The following is a 17,496-nucleotide window of genomic DNA, read 5'->3' as shown; positions in this document are numbered from 1 at the left end:
AAAGTGAAGAACTAAAAAGCCTCTTGATGAAAGTGAAAGAGGAGAGTTAAAAAGCTAGCTTAAAAGTCAACATTCAAAAAACAAAGATCATGGCATCTGGTCCCATCATTTCATAGCAAATAGATGGAGAAACAATGGAAACAGTGATAGACTTTATCTTCTTGGGCTCTAAAATCACTGCAGATGGTGACTGAGGTCATGAAATTAAAAGACACGTGCTCCATGGAAGAAAAGCTTTGACTAACCTAGACAGTATATTTAAAAGCAGAGACATTACTTTGCTGACAAAGGTCTGTAAAGTGAAAGCTATGGTTTTTCCAGTGGTCATGTATGGATATGAGAGTTGGACCATAAAGAAAGCTGAGCGCTAAAGAATTGATGCTTTTGAACTGTGGTGTTGGAGAAGACTCTTGAGAGTCCCTTGGACTGCAAGGAAATCAAGCCAGTTAATCCTAAAAGAAATCAGTCCTGAATAGTCATTGGAAGGACTGATGCTGAAGCTGAAACTCCAATACTTTGGCCACCTGATGTGAAAAGAACTGACTCATTGGAAATGACCCTGATGCTAGGAAAGACTGAAGGCAGGAGAAGGGGGCGACAGAGAATGAGATGGTTGGATGGCATCACTGACTCTCTGGAAGTGAGTTTGAGGAAACTCTGGGAGTTGGTGATGGACAGGGAAGCCTGGCATGCTGCAGTCATGTCCACAAAAAGTTGGACATGACTGAGCAACTGAAGTGAACTGACTGAACTACAAACACAGGTGCTGCAAGAAGCCAGGCATGGCTTATAAATGCGCACAGCAGGTGTATGTAATAGGGAGTGGTGACGACTGTGGCTCACCAGATGGTATATAAAGTCAGGAGACACAACTGAGATTAATATACTACTGGCCTAGATAGGAATTCACGGATGAAGACAGTTTTTAATCAATAAAAGTTACCAGAGTACTTTTTACAATGCTCCCAGGTGGCACTAGTGGTAAAGAACCTGCCTGCAACGCAGGAGACTTAAGGGACGCGGGTTCAATCCCTGGGTTGGGAAGAGCCCCTGGGGGAGGAGGGCAACGCACTCCAGTCTTGCCTGGAGAAGCCCATGGACAGAGAAGCCTAGCGGGCTATAGTCCATGGGATTGCAAGGGGTCAGACATGACTGAAGTGACTTAGCACGCACGCAAGACCAGAGAAGCCATTCAAGACAGAGGGAAAACCCAGGCCCACAACCTGGCTTAAATACCTGTGGCGGATTCATTTTGATATTTGGCAAAACTAATACTATTATGTAAAGTTTAAAAATAAAATAAAATTAAAAAAAAAAAAAGCAGTGGAGATAAACTTAATAAATTTCTTTGGTAATTATGCCCTACGAGTTCATTCAGTATAATTGTGTGTGTGTGTGTGTGTTTTCAGATATATTATGTAGTACTGACCTTCTTAAATGCCTCATCCTCTGTTTTATAAACTGTCAAATACTTCTCAAAGAAGAGGTTGACATAACACCGTCTTACTTCATCAGGGACTTTGGGTGCGGATTCTGATGCTCCTAAAGCCTGCTTCCGATGGCCACCTCGTATTTCACCATCCTGACAAATATAAAATCACTGATTAGAGGAAAAAAGAATACGTGTGTTTTCTGTTTAACATTCCAACCATGTGTCTAGGGGGTAAAGCTATCTTAGGTGAGCTTTATGTCAAAATTAAATTTGAAAATTATTCCAAGTTTTAAACTCATTAAAAGTAGAATAAAGGCAAGGTATAAATCATCTATACTCACAAAAGAGGAAATGGGATGGCTGCCTATACATCCACCATTTTTATTTAAACTTTCTATTTTGTAATGGAGTAGAGCAGATTATGGAGAATGGCAACCCACTCTGGTATTTTTGCCTGCGAAATCCTGTGGACAGAGGAGTCTGGCAGGCTACAGTCCATGGGGTCGCAAAGAGTCAGGCATTGACTGAACAGAGCCGATTAACAACGTGAGCGTTTCAGGTGTGTCCACCATTATTAAGGCTGATCTGATTACCCATCTCTCTGCTGCTTCCGCATCCAGATGAGGTCCTCAGATCAGCATCTGAGGTGGAAGGGGGGTAGTTTACCATTCTTAAAACAAATATATATATCCTAATGACTTTCAGTTACCATTGCATTGAGAAAAATGTTTGGACTTAAAATTTATGAAAGATCCATGCATATTCAATATTAAAATGACCACAACTAGGGGCTTCCCTGGTGGCTCAGTGGTAAAGAACACACTTGCAGTGCAAGAGACACAGGTTCGATCCCTGATCCAGGAAGATCCCACGTGCTGTGGAGCAACTAAGCCTAGGCACCACAACTGTTAAGCCCGAGCTCTAGAGCCCACACGCCACAACTGAAGCCTGCGCACCTGGAGCCCAAGTTCTGCAACAAGAGGAACCACTGCAATGAAAAGCCTGCCCACCACAGCTAGAGAGAAGCTCCTGCTCACCGCAACTAGAGAAGAGCTCATGCAGCAACAAAGTCCCAGCCCGGACAAAAATAAATAAATAAAAATTCAAATGATCCCAGCCAGAAACGAGGTGAGCGTTCCTTCTGAAGGACTTTAAGAGACTGTGGGAATTCGAGGATGAGTTAAACTACCTCACTTTTAGGGAGGGGGAAAGCCTTAAAACTTGACAGTTCCCTGACAAGGAATACTTGGTAAAAAAAGAAAAAAAAAATCACTGCCACAAGTAAGGGAAAAATGACTAAAGATGTAAGGCTGTACTATCTTATTACTTGTGGGCATTATTTTCTGAAGGTCTGTCTCTCTCTGTCCCATACCCCGGTCTCTCTCACATACTTATATACACCCATCACTTCCTGTGCCTTGAAAGGCATATTCCAATGTCCATCTCTGCTCTGAAAAAAATCTGAGATGGCTTAAATTAATCATAGCTATAGACGTAAGGTGCTTCCGAGGTGGCTCCGTGGTAAAGAATCCACCTGCCAAAACTTGGGGGGTTTGATCCCTGGGTTGGGAGGATCCCCTGGAGCAGGAAATGGCAACCCACTCTGGCATTCTTGCCTGGGAAATCCCATGGACAGAGGAGCCTGAAGGACTACGGTCTATAGTGTCACAAAGAGTCAGACATGTCTGAGCAACTGAGCACGCATACAGGTCTGAAAAATACATGCCTAACATTTCCAAGGATGCATGTGTGCACGTTCAGTTTCTCGGTCGTGTACGACTCTTTGCAATCCCATGGAATGTAGCCTGCCAGGAAAACCAAATTAACTGAAAGTGACAAATAGGCATAAATAACTCTATTTAAGGGTCACCAAAAAGGTTGAAATTTCTCTTCAGGAGGTTTGGCATTTATCTGAATTAGAGATTTTCAAGAGAGAAGAATACAGCCACCCTCTAAGGGGATCAATATGTGGGCAGGATTAGACAGTTATTAGAGATAAAGCTCTGGTCCTCAGACTGAGTTTATAGTACCTTAACAGGAAAAGAAGCAATAGTTTTCACAGGAATGTGTGATCTGTTTGGCTTTGCAACTGGATTTTCCTTTGAAGGAACTACATCCTCATGAAGGCTGCTTGATGTACATGAATTTTCTAAGAGGTTCAAAACGAATGGGAGAAAAAGGAAAATGTATATTTTAATGTCATTAGTCTCAGATGATTTGAGTTTATTTTATCAACTCAGAATTTCACAATGTTTTGCTTATAGGCTTGAGATATTAATATATATTCTTCCCTTGAAGAAAAAAAAAATGCAAACACAAAAGGATTCCAGGTGACCAACTCCAGGATAACCTAGAAGAGCAAATTTAATTTATAAAGCAACTTCCCTCATGTAAGAATGCATGCAAAATGACTATTTATTGCCTAACATATAAACATCATGCTAATCATATTATTTCATGTAAAGCTTTATGTGATATAATTGGTAATATATGGACTTTATAGAAAATGTTTTTTAAAATAAAGTAAAATTTCATTTATTAAATAATTGGCTAAACAAAGCTTTTCTCATACCTCCTAAGGCTTTCCTCTGGCTCTGAGAGGCTGGACATACAAAGGTATTTTTCTTCTGTTCTGAAGTGGCAGGATCAAAAGCCTGCCCGTCCTTAACGGCAGTCATCATGTGCACTACTTGTTTTTGGGTCTGAAAGATCCCAGTGCAATTAATTAGTAACAAGATTAGTCCCCTGAACAGACTAGTCATCTGTTTTCAGGTTGATACCAATAAACATCAACATAATACAAAAGAAAACTGATTTTAAAAATTGATAAGATGGATAATTTCAAGTTCCTCTTCGCACAAAAGCTCTTTGGAAATGCCTACATTTATGATACTACATGGGCTTCCCAGGTGGCTCAGTGGTAAAGAACCCGGTCTGCCAATGCAGGAGACCCAGGTTCGATCCTTGGGTTAGGAAGATCTCCTGGAGAAGGGAATGGCCACCCACTCCAGTGTTCTTGCCTGGAGAATGCCATGGACAGAGAAGCCTGGACAGAGTGCTGGGGTTGCAAAGAGCTGGACATGACTAAGCGAACATGCATGAATAATACTACATGTGCTCTAATACACACATAACTGGAGTATACCCCGAAATAAACTGAAATAATAAAACTGAACAACTATTTAAGCATATAAGAAGTTTTTCTTGAAATAAGAAAGAAAATATAATCTTATAAGAAAAAGATACTTTGTCTGCAGGTTTAAGTGTTAATAAGACATTCTACTCAAGTTACTGGAATTCAAACTTAAGAAGAGAATCCTCTAGGTAGCCAGGCCAACGCATCAGGTGACCCACGCTGGGAGTGATAGCAAAGTAGCATCAGACTCCTCCACAGCAATGTTCATTACTAGAAGGGAACATATCACAAAATGTTCAGCTTCACCAGTAATCAAAGAAATGTAATACAAAATAAGGAAATAAAATCTCACTCAGATTTACAGGTTTAAAAAAAAAACAATATCCACTTTCTGTAAGGTTTGTGGGGAGGGAACTCTGAACACTGTAGGACTGTAAACTGTCACAACCCTTCTAGAAGGCAAAACAGCAAAATATTTTTTAAACGATAAATTTATCTTTTGTCCAGTTACTTCCATGAGTAAGAATTTACTTTTTAAAAAAGTCACTGATGAAACCAACAATCATTTAAATTAAGAATTTGGAAAGATACTATATAGCACAGTAAAATGAAAACTATAAATATCACAACATTTGCAATGAACAGGAAACAAGATTAGCCTCTAGCAAAACCTTTTTCATAAGACAGAAGGGGAGTGAAACTAGTTTAGTAAATATCTATAATATCTGGCTCTGGGATAGGCAGGCATTCACTACTTCCAGTTCATGGACATGGAAATGAAGCACAAAGAAATTAAATATTTGTTCAAGGACATTCAACTCTTCTGAGAACTGGAATTTGAGCTGTTATCTGCGACTTAGAAGCATAAATTCTTTTTATGACATGCAAAAGATTCTACTGTGAGTATATACCAAGTACAAGTAATACAGAGATGAGTGCAGACAAAGTTTGCGTTAAATAACATTTTTACATCTCATAAAAGAACTTAAACATTTATAATATAAATTTATAAGAGGTTCAAATTACTTTTGAAAACAGTCAAGTCCCTTTACTCACTCTAGTTAGATTCGATAAGAGTCTGGCAAACAAGGGGTTAGAGAATACCAAACCACTGCTCCTACTACAGGCATCTCACAACAGCTGCATAAGTCAATGCATAACCTTGCGATGTGTGTGTTTCTGTTTAAAAATACTTCATTTAGTAGACTGCTGATTAATATTGAATTTGTGGTCAATAGCACTAATAACTCATGCCTGAACAAAGTTGTTTTAACACACATTTTCTCTGTCAGGCACAGTGCAATCTTCTTGCTCCAAGGAACAGAGGACAGGACTCCACCTGGAGACCATTTTAAATAACAAAATCACCAACAAAGCACACAAAAATGCAGAAAACATGGCACTAAATAGACTCAGATAAGATTAACAGTATGACCACTGGACAAGAAGGCCGTGTTCCAGTGTTTAGTCTTAGCTGGGAATGTGTATGTCAGGGAATTCAATTTTTTTTTTTTTGCCACTGTGTGTGTCTACCCACCACCGCTGCCAAGTCACTTCAGTCGTGTCTGACTCTGTGCGACCCCACGGACTGCAGCCTACCAGGTTTCTCCATCCATGGGATTCTCCAGGCAAGAACACTGGAGTGGGTTACCATATCCTTCTCCAGTGTGTATCTACAGAGGACCACAGAAGCATCAGTATTGATTTTAAAGATACAAATTCATTTTACTGAATAGATGAATCTGCAAAAACAGAATCTGAAAATAATGAGGATTGACCATATTAATTCATAGTTCAAAGGTTATACAAAAACAATATACCTGCTTTTAATGAAAATGTTAGATAATGGGGAAACAAGGAAGGTTTTGAAAAACTCAGGCAATGTATTTGTTGACTGCCCGCTTGTGCCCCCTAGTGGATAAAAGGTAACAAGTACTAGAATACACTTGAGCTTGAAATGACAATGTAACTTTATATTAAGTGCAGCGAGAAAGCCAGAGGGAGGGAGGGAGGGAGGGATGGGGGACAGAAAGAGAAACAAAATGACTCACCTCAACCTTGGCAGTGTGTGCAATTCTCCTTTTTGGTCCAGAAATGTTTTGGTAATACAGCATATCTAATTCCATTTGCTTTCCTGAAGCCTAGTGGGAAAACGATAAGAGTTATCCAATTTCAGTGTAGTAAAAGCAAATTTATCATGTTTCCTAAAGAGCCACAGAAATCCAAAATGCAAAACACTGGGAAAATTATTATAAAATAATTCACAAAAAATAACTTATTTTGGATAATTTGACATGCACAGATATTCCTATAAAAGATTCCTTCAATTTGACAAATCAGCTATCAGTTACTGTACATAATACCATGGCCTCTGGAAACTGTCAAGCTTGCAAGATGTAATGGCTGGCCACTTACCAAGGTTTAGCCTTGTCATTCTAATACATTATTAATTATAATATTATAAATATATTTCATTATTTTTATTAAATAAATGTTATTTAAATTAAAATTTTATTTTTATTATAGTATCTTAATTTTAATATTAGAAATATATAATAGATGGTACATATATTTTATAAAGTTTAGAATATAGAGAATATGTATTTAAGGGAAACGCTTTTAGATTTAGGAAAAGGATTAAAAAAATAAAAGTGACCAACCTGTTTAGCAGTCTCTCCCTCATGATCTTGGCTTTGTGTGAACTCACTGAAAATTCGAAGACATTCCTTCATAGTGTCAGAGTCAGAGGGAGTGTCATTTCCAGTATATTCCTTATCTAAACCAAATTCAACTAACCTGCTGTCTTCAAAAATAGTCAAGTCTTGACTATCGTCTGGTGCTGTCAGAACTTTGTCTTTCAAGTGATCGTCTGAATAAGAGAATTGGAGTTGGCTTGGAGAAGATAGCCATTCAGTCTCTTCTTTTTGAGTATCATCAGTTTTTACATGTCTTGTCCTCTTTGGATACCTTTCACTATGACTTCCTGTCTGGATTTCTTTGTGCCTGGGAGGGGCATAAGATATATTTTCTCCTGAAATGCAAACATGCATCTTCTCACCACCAAAGCTTCCCATCTTAGAAATGTGGTTTTGATCACCACACGTGTTTATCTTAGTTTTAGCATCTAGTGAGGTTTTCATGAGTGATCTTGATGGTTCTAGCTTGTTACTGTCATCTTCTCTGTGTGCGGTTAGTTGGGTTTCACCTGTTTTTTCCTCTTCTATGCCACTGATCTGAAGATTTCTTTCCTCCGGAGGCACTACCTGTATCCTTTCCTCCATATTCTGATATTTAAAGCCTCTAAAGCGTTTGGATTTCCTAGAAACAGGAATGATTGGAGGTACATCCATTACAAGGTCATCTTCATCAGAATCTTGAAGATTTATTTTAATTCTTATGGGTGAAACATAAGGTCTTTGACTCTCCAGGGACTTGTGGCAATTTTTACCCACCGATTTTTTCCAGAAGGGCTGACTGTCAGTCTCACCCTGCCTTCCTTTAGATGCTCCAAGCAGTGCTACGGAGTAATTGAGCAAGGGATCATATTCAAGGTCAGTTGCTGGACATGTGTGGTCCATCATGTACTTTGTAGGCTGACTCTCTTTGTTTTTTGATGGTTCATTCCACTTTTCTTGTGGGAGCAGGCTGTTTTCAGGAAAACCTTGTTTCACATTTGTGTCACTCAAGGAGACCATGGGACTTTGCGATAGCTCTTCAAGCGCTAATGTAAACTTGGGGAGCATCTTCTGCTTTTCTTCAACTTCAGTCTTGACTGACTTGATTTCTTTGTCGATTCTTTCCAGTTGTTCCATAGTTGTGCCTAGAGTTGTTAATGTGAGATAAGTTTATCTTTAAACATCACTCAAGATGAAGTGCAGACTCCAAAATATCCTGGACAAAGAGCTTCCTATCACAGGGACAGTAACTTTCCCAAACCCAGCCTTAAACACAGGGAGGGGCTGACGAACAGGTCAGTTCTTGGAATGAGAAGGACAATGAAAATCACTGATTAAGTCTTTCAAATTCTAGCTCATTCCTATGACTGATTAAAATATTCACGTCTTATTACCAGCGTAGCTACACACCTGTGTGACAGGTCATGCCTATACATATTAAACTGTGTCAAATGTGACATGGTTTAGATATATATTATTTACCTTATTATTTACTAGGCAGTGACAATTTGGCAACAGTTCAAAGAGCTGAATGCTGCTTACACGGAATTGTACATAATCTCTCAAAAATACATTTCCACTGTCGTAAAAGAAAGTTTTTTTAAAGCATGAGTCTTCTTTTAAAAATTCAGTGGTTCTCAACATTCTCACTAAGGTCCTAAGGTCCCTTCTGTTCTACAGAATGCCTCAAACACAAAAGGAAGCCAAATACACCGTTCCACAACCAACCATTAAAAAAATCTAAAAAAAAAAAAAAAAAATTAACAAGTAAAACTCGAAAGCAGCTGGATCCATACTCCTGAGGAAACCCAGAACAGTGCCAAGAGATAAGGCTGCCAGCCATGGCCCTTCACAACACCTGGCAGGTCCTTCCTGACTTTTTAAATAAGGAAATTACCATCTCTTCCCTCTTTCCAAGATACACTTTCCAATGTCAATTACGGCATAATTTACACACTTCTCCCCTCTCAAAAACAAGAGATTTCAGATATGAGATGTTGTCCAAATTATACTTTTCAAACCTCTTAATTTATTTTAGATAACTTACACCTTTTGATAACACACACGTGCTTCCTCTTTACACAATGAGGTTTCCTTTGGCTCACTAGCCTTTCACTTTACCGTTCATTCTCTATTAAGAAATTAACTCTATTAAAAGCCAAAGCAAAGTGTGTGACAAAGGTGTGGGGCATTTTGATGGAGAAGGAAAAAGGTGAAGAGCAGGCATAAGCTTGAGAATTAACCTACGAATCAAAAGTAACTGGTTCTGATTTTTCTTGAAAGAAACTTGGAAGGGGAAGTAAACTCTGGGTAACCAGCCAGAACTGCATTTTGGCATAAGCTGGGTTTTATTTTGTTGCCATGATTCAGGAAAGGATGTTTAAGCAGCGCATTGGGGTGCTATGGGGGCTGGGTTGGAGGGGAGACATAATATTATTTCCCTTCATGTCAGAAGTTTAAAATGATTTTGCTCCACCAGAAGCTAGACTTGGAGGGCAAATTTTGAAGTCAGAGGCGGAGTTACAACCTTTCCTCAGGCTAGAGGCGATTGGGAAGAACTTCTTCTGATTTGTAACTCCACCGTGCCACAAGCCGGTTTCCACCCCACCCACCACCTTTTACCAGAGCTCAGGAAACTCCTTAAGTCCACACTGGGGATGGGTGGCAAAGAGCGAGGATAAAACCACACAGTACTGTGCACTTGCACCTTGCAACCAGCAAACCAGGATCCCGCGTATGAGGAGCAGGAAACTACACGCCTGCCCACCCGCTCCTCGCCCCGCCTCCCAGCCACGTGACCTTTGCCCCGCCCCTTAGCCGCAGCAGTGGGCGGGGCCACCCTCGTAGGGCTGGGCGCTCAAGGTGAGCGCTAGGTTAGCCGGGCAGAGTTTCTCTCCGGATGGCCAGCCCAGTCTACCATCTTCCCAAATGTCCCTGGATGTAACCCCCTCCTGGCTTCAGGAACTGTGGGGACACTCAAAAGGCTCTCAGGAAGACACCCTCAAACAGGATCTCCATGGCACCCTCACTACTCGGTATATCTCGAGCTCCAACATACTTTAGGTGGGAGGGACAAGTAAGAGGGATTGAGGACTAGTTCTTAATTCTCCTGATCCTAGAGTGCGATGCTGGAAAATCTTACTCATGCAGATTCTAACTACTTGGTTCCTCGTCCCAAGGCAAAGTCCTTGTTTCCCAGAACAGCCGCTCTATAGGAATTGCCCTTAAGTAGCTACATGGTGGTAAACAGCCCTCTTGGAGGGCTGGGGAAGAGGCAGCTTAAGAGCATCAGAGGGAAACGCAGGGGTGTTTCAGAATAGGGGGAGAAACAAGTTTAAAAGAAACTGGTATTACTATGTCCTTTAAGAGGAAACAAACAGATCAGAGGTCCAGACAACCTGTTTAGGAATTCCAGGTTTAATAGTGGCTTGGAGGGTCAGCAGGGGGCAAATGAGAAGACACGCGCCCTCCCAGCACACACACACACATCAGTCTGGGCTCTGTGACCCACTCCTGACATCTAGACTGGGGGAGAGGGGAGAGGAAAGAGACATCAGTAAGGACTATCAGACATCCTTCAGGCCCACTGCCCCAGTACCTTGGCTGCATTTTAAAATGATACCTACAAAGGTATCCACAAGTTATGTCAACGATGAGAAACCAATTTTGGTGGTGGTGGTGGGGGGGGGGCGGCGGGGGGCATTTTAGCCATGAAAAGTGAAATTCACTCAGTCGTGTTAGACTCTTTGCAACCCCATGAACTGTAACACACCAGACTCCTGTATCCATGGAATTTCCCAGGTAAGAATACTGGAGTGGGTTGCCATTCCCTTCTCCCAGAGATCTTCCCCGACCCAGGGATGGAATCCAGGTCTCCTGCATCGCAGGCAGATTCTTTACCACAGTAAATTTACCATACTATTTTAGCCATAGTAATGCTATATTGATTCACTTTCTCAAGCTGCAGTACTTTAGAACTGAAGACAAAAGTAACCCTTACACCTATTTCCAATCAAGAAACCTCCTGGGTTCTTCCAAGGATTAGTGAAGGGAGAAGGCAGGAACGGTTGGTAGCCAACCCTTCCCCAAACCCACCTGACCTTCCCACGAGCCCTTTCTCACCCATTAATTCACCCTGGCTCCTCTGTAGCCCGAGCACCTCCAAGCTGCTGCAACTACCTTCCTTACTCAATTCCCACCGCATTTCCTGGTGCCTGAACTGGCAGTACAAATGCTGGCACCGACCCCCGGGGCTGTCAAAAGGGCACAGAAAACGGCAAAAGTAACCCACGGAGCGTAGCATGGACTACTGCTCGAGGTTCACCTCACCTGGCTCCGAAAACGCGCCTGCACTGTTGCGGTGACAGTACCGGGAAAAGGCGAACCCCCCAGCCCACTGCTACTTCTGCCTTATATAGTCTGCGGCTACTCGGAGGCGGCGTCTTGTAGCTTTTCCAGCCAATGGGCAGGCTGGAGCTGATGTCAGGGAAGAAAATGGGGAGAGAAGGATGATTCTGAGAATGGATGGTAGGGTAGTGGCAGATGAGTGTAGTGTGTGTGTGCGTCTATCTTCTACAGGGAAGGAGGTTCATAGAGACCTAACCTACATTTAGGGAAAACAATCTCCCAAGAGCTGAAAGGACATTTGGGTTAAGGAATCCCCTGCCTTGTGGATGCCTACCTTGCCTCTAAACATCCTTGGACTTGTTACAAGTTTGACTGTTAACCTTCATGGATCAGGGAGAGAACTTCAGTGTCAAAGCGCATCTAAACTTTGCCTGTCTCTTAGACAAGGTATGCAATTTACCCAAGTTCTCATTTTTTGGTCTGTCTAATAAACTTGTCTTGCACAGGGTGGTAGAATTCTATGTGATATAATGTGTCAAAGTGCGTAGCATAAAGTAGGTGAGAATTTAGGAAGACAATGATACTGCCCCAGCTCTCTCCCTCCCCATCATCCACACATATCCACAAAGGATCTGATTACATGTTTCTAAAATCCTTCCAGTTGAAACACTCCTAAAAGGGAAACAGTATCCCGATTCCATTGGTCTTCTCTGTAAACTGAAATACTCCTAGGATAGATAGTTTCATAAGTCATTGATTACATAAATTAGTCTTTGAAATGCTTTCCCCTCCCCCAATACCACATACCAAGCACGGGTGCTTGGTGGGGAGAGAGAAGGTAGGGGCCTCTAGCCCTAAAATATTCAGGACCCATAAATCCCCCTCTAGAAAATTAGATGCTGGAATCCCTCCTTCCTTTCTCTTCTTCTGGAAAACAATGATATCGCAAATGGTTATGGATACTTTAAAAGTGGAAAAAATATTTTCCCCTAAATCTTACTGTCCCATGAGAGCACCCTGATGACTTTGAAACAATTGAAGAATGCCAGGAGTCTCTAATACTAGTTTTGTCTCTTGATACGGCACACCTGTTTTGCCAGTAAACAGCAATGGGTGTGTTCTTTTTGCTTTGGTGGTGGGGAGGGGCATAGAAGTGGTTGCCCCGAAATTCCCTAAAATGCCCACAGGTAAGGTAAAAAAATGACATACTCGTTATTTTAAAAAGAGCCAGCCTAGAACGAATATTTTGCATAAGTCACTTAACAGGATCATTTTTTACTTGATGAACTTTTTCACACCTTATTTCCTTATATTTTTTCCCTTAAATACTTTTTATAGCTGAGAGAATTTTATTGAATATGCCCTCCTTTGAAGACACTGGAAAATTTGGTCTCGGCAGAGTTTCCAAATTATAAATGAGCATCACGAAGGTATTTTTTATGACAAAAATATTACAGTTGTCTAATCATCTGTGGGTTCCTCGCTGGGCTCCTCACTCTGAATCATGTCTGACTCCTCATTCTCCTCTGAGGCTGTGGAAGTCATGTCTGTCATCCTAGATTTTGACCTTGTGTCTGACTTCTTTAATTCTGAAGAAGTGGTGCCCCAAAATGTGCTGCTCTCAGCACTCTTAGAAAATGATGTGTCTGATACGCCTTCTGATGGATGAAAGTAAGATAGGGTGGCCAGCTCTGGGTTGACGGAGTATTCACCAGTCTGACATGCTTGTTTATATCTGAAAACAGAAACATACATCAAGAACTGTTTTTGTGTGTGTTTGCAGCTTGACTTAGAAAAGCATCTTAAAATAATATATGAATTCTGTCCAATATATTGTCTATTTATTATTACACTAGATAAATGAAAAATGTTAGACTCTACACAGATGTGCTATTTAGAACAGAGTTCATAACCCCTTTTGTCTCAAGGCTATGGAAAAAGAATGCATTAGCTTCTCTATCACCTTCCCAATTGACAAGGGTTGTTTCTCTAGATGATTATTTAAAATATTGAGGACAAGTTCAAGTGTGATACTCCTTGAGAGACAGCTCCATGGTCCTCTCCAAAGAGAGGCAAAGGAGCCAAACTGAATACCTTATAAACTTGGGAGTCGTGTTTGCCCAGCCCTCTACTGAGGAAAGGAGAGTGGGAGTGTCCTGTCCTGTGTTTTAAAGGCTGTGAGGTCTGCAGACTTACTTCATCATCTTCATTTTGTACAGCATGGCACTGCAGATTGCCAACAGGACGACAAAAAGGAAGAGGGTCATCAGTGAGATGCCCAGCATTAATTTTAACTTGGCTTCCTGTATTCTTGCCGTGTTGTCTTCCCATGTAGTATTCACATCAGAGTCTGAGAGGAAAGAAAGAAAATGCAGTGGGAAAGAGTGACTGTGTTCAGCAAGTTTTTCTGGCAGAATAAGGATCACAATGCAACTGGAGAGACGCCTTTGCCACCCAGAGTCTTCACTGCACTCTCCCCTCTACCTTCATGCAATGCCAAGGAGAAGGCTATAGGCCACTTCCTATGGACAAAGACTCTCAACTTTTTTTTTTTTTAACCTTTTCCCTTCACAGCAATCTTGGAGGAGCTCACTCTCACTCCATTTTCCAGGATCACAGAAGTTTATGGATTTGCCCTTGGCACATAGCTAGTAAGTGGCAAAATCTGGTATCAAATCCAGGTGACCAGATGTTAAAACATGTATCAGTCTTCCTCCTTGTATAATTAAAAACCAATCCAAGACTTGGAAGAGATTACTATTAAAAACGTGATGAAATTACACACATGGGATTAGTCCTTCAGGAGAGAAATATTCATTTCTCCTGTTGGCAGGAGTTGATTTTTCTTTTAAGTTAAAAGGATGATGTACTACAGTGCTTCCTCCACAAGGCTTAAGAACTGAATTTGTCTTTTTATTACTGTGATCAAATCTAGTGTATTTGATGTTAAAGAAATGGAAACTTAGCTAACTTTCTAAACATATGATTAAAATCATGTCTGGATCCAGAAACATCAAAAGTCTTTTTACTGAAGAATAAATATATATATTTACTGCCAAATCTTATATCTTCCTGAATATATGTCTGACTTAATAGGCATGTAATGGTGACTTTAAATGATCATGTTGCTATTTGTCCCTTCTCCCCCAACATCTTTTCACTCAAAAGTTCCAATGATTTTTCATGATTTTTTTTCAGGTAATGATGTTTTGGTAATAAGCAATGACAAATTCCCATGTGTATACTCTCTTATATTAAAAAAATTAAAATTGTCCATGCGCAATCCTAGGCCAAGGGGAGAGAAATGTATACAGTTGTGAATGACTGATATCTTGACTTTGAGGCAGATTATTTTGGAAATAAATTATATTAAAATGGGCTGTGCTCCTGAATTAAAAGGGCTTTTGTAAAGAGGTGTGCTTATAGTACATTTGTTTATCAAGGTGATGGTCAAAACTAAAGAAGGGTTTGAAATTCCTAACCATTGGAAATTATAGAAAAGCTAATTACAAGTTGGGACAGGTTTTTCCCAGCGCCCCGCCCCCCCCAAGCCACAGTTTCTTCATCTGTAAGATGGAGATAATACCAGCTTTCATGGAATTGCTGTGAGGATTGACACAATGACATACGTAAAGTGTGGTAGATGCTCAACACGCAATAGAAAATCCATCATGCTCACTTTCATTACTCGAAAAGACAAAATATTTCCAGAACATCGTCATTACTGGTTGTCACTTTTCTAAATAAAGAAGACTGACACCATTTTCTTGACTCACTGAAAGGCAAGTGGCATTAAGTGTCAAATAACCCAGCACAGAATTATGGTGGTAGGCCCTACATGTATTACCAGATGCTATTTCTTTTTCAGTGTATTTACATAGGACAGAGGTTTGGGGAAAATTAATATGATGCCTTGTTATGAAATTTTCCATCAAAGTCAGGAGTTCTTTTATTCATATAAATAAAATCAAGCCATTAATGAAAACTACATCCGGCAGCAGGAATTCTCTCGTTTGTTGGTGGTGGGAATGCAAAATAGTACAGCCGCTTTGGAAGGCAGTTTGGTGGTCTCTTACAAATCTGAACATAGTCTTACCCCATGATTCAGCAGTCACAATCCTTGGTATTTACCCGAATGAGTTGAAAACTTATGACCACACAAAAACCTACGCATGAATGTTTATAGCAGCTTTATTCATTATTGCCAAAACTTGGAAACAGTCCAGATGTCCTGCAATAGGTGAATGGATAAACATACCAGTACATCCATATACTGGAATATTATTCAGTGATGAAAAGTAGTAAACTGTCAAGTCACAAAAAGACATGGAAGAAACCTAAATGCAGAGTACTAAGCCAAAGAAGCCACTCTGAAAAGAATACATGTATGTTTCCAACTATTTGACCTTTTGGAAAAGGCAAAGCTATAGAGACAACAGAAAGATCAGGGTTGGGGAAGGGAAAGATGGCTAAGTAGATCACAGAAAATTTTTAGGGCACTGAAGCTACTCTGTATGGTTGTAATGGTGGACACAAGATATTCGTGAAAACCTGTAGAATTGTGCAACTCAAAGAATGAACTCTAATGTAAACTGTGAAGCTTAGTTAATAACAATGTATCAATATTGGCTCATCAATTATTAAAAAAAAATGCACCACACCACTGGAAGATGTTAATAATAAGGAAAACTAAGTGGGTGGAATATATGAGAACTCTTTACTTTCCACTCGATTTTTCTGTATCCTAGAACTGCTCTAAACAAGTCTTTCAACTAAAAAAAACTGCATCCTATGTATTGTTCATTTGCCTACAACTCCATTTAGTTTACTGTTTCTATTTACTTCCAGGAATAGAAGTTACACAACAGGAAGATGGAAATATCTGCAATGTGGTCATGGAGAAAAGAACACTGTTTAGAAACCATGCCTTTCCTAAAACTGTAAATGTCCTCTCTAGTGTAACATCAGTCACCATACTACTCTCTTACATATACCACACCTTACTGAGGAAAACAGTATCACCATCTAGACACTAAAATGTGTGTGAGTATTTATGTATCCATTTAATTGAAGTATTTTGCTCTTACTTGGAATTGGGTGAAAAAATTGATCTCGTTGGTTGTCCTCACTGGTGGTTGCATTTATAGCTGTTAAAACAATAAATTGGTGTTATGGTAAACAAAATTCACTTACTAAAATTATTGTGTGTGTAGATGTGTGTGTATACTATATACAGTTCATTCTCATTTTTCATGGTAGTCATTAAGTCATGTAAGCACTGAATTAAATGAATACTGAACCATCATCATTCCTAAGGGAAATACAGTGTTAGGTTCTTATGAGCCTCTGGTCATATAACCTTGTTTTTGACCCAGTAACCTTGTTTTATGTATGTTTCTGTTTAGAGACACTTTATTTAGTATATATGGCTGATTGATTATACTTCCCTGGTGGCTCAGGAGGTAAAGAATCCACCTGCAATGAGGGAGACCCAGATTCCATTCCTGGGTTGGGAAGATCTTCTGGAGAAGGGAATGGAAACCCACTCTAGTATTCTTGCCTGGGAAATCCCATGGACAGAGGAGCCTGGTGGGCTACAGTCTGATTCATTAACACTGAGCTCACAATCAATAGCATTATAACTCACACCTGTATGAAGCTTATATAATACACACATTTTTCTTCCTGAGGTACATAACAGCCTTCTCCTATTTAGGAACCAAATAGCATTGTAATACTACACTTGGAGGGCATTTAAAATAGCAAAATTGCCAGCAGAAAGCACAAAAATGCAAAACACCTTACACTAAACAGGCCACAAAAAAAGATATTTTGTTTACAGCAAGACAGCTGGGAAAAAAAGGCCTTTGTTATACTTTAGCTGGGAACAAGAGCTTCAGGCAATT

The 17,496-nt window shown here is 40.2% G+C and overlaps 2 protein-coding genes across 8 annotated transcripts in view; both read right to left on the bottom strand.

The window, feature by feature from the left end:
* LOC109562826 (RNA exonuclease 1 homolog) overlaps window positions 1–11,711 on the bottom strand; it is a 43,366-nt gene extending 31,655 nt beyond the window's left edge. For 4 of the 7 annotated variants that reach the window (XM_070794193.1, XM_070794192.1, XM_070794191.1 and 1 more), the window contains exons 1-4: window positions 11,573–11,711; window positions 7,229–8,388; window positions 6,620–6,709; window positions 1,430–1,582 (exon numbers count right to left, since the gene is read on the bottom strand). Coding sequence is in view for 1 of the 7 variants with exons in the window: in XM_070794190.1 (XP_070650291.1) it covers window positions 1,430–1,582; window positions 3,463–3,581; window positions 4,005–4,134; window positions 6,620–6,709; window positions 7,229–8,380 (1,644 nt within the window). In the remaining 6 variants the exon portion in view is untranslated. Of the gene's footprint in view, window positions 1–1,429; window positions 1,583–3,462; window positions 3,582–4,004; window positions 4,135–6,619; window positions 6,710–7,228; window positions 8,389–11,572 lie in introns of all 7 variants that reach the window. The other 3 variants (XR_011567923.1, XM_070794190.1, XR_011567924.1) reach the window with 2 other exon arrangements.
* Window positions 11,712–13,051: 1,340 nt separating this feature from the next.
* MOB3B (MOB kinase activator 3B) overlaps window positions 13,052–17,496 on the bottom strand; it is a 248,241-nt gene continuing 243,796 nt past the window's right edge. The window contains exons 6-8 of the mRNA XM_070794198.1: window positions 16,678–16,737; window positions 13,787–13,940; window positions 13,052–13,325 (exon numbers count right to left, since the gene is read on the bottom strand). Coding sequence (XP_070650299.1) covers window positions 13,052–13,325; window positions 13,787–13,940; window positions 16,678–16,737 — 488 coding nt within the window. The remainder of the gene's footprint in view (window positions 13,326–13,786; window positions 13,941–16,677; window positions 16,738–17,496) is intronic.

Source organism: Bos indicus, chromosome 8 (assembly GCF_029378745.1).
Source record: "Bos indicus isolate NIAB-ARS_2022 breed Sahiwal x Tharparkar chromosome 8, NIAB-ARS_B.indTharparkar_mat_pri_1.0, whole genome shotgun sequence".
In the NCBI taxonomy this organism is placed as follows: domain Eukaryota; kingdom Metazoa; phylum Chordata; class Mammalia; order Artiodactyla; family Bovidae; genus Bos; species Bos indicus.
This window is presented reverse-complemented; position numbering and strand designations above follow the sequence as displayed.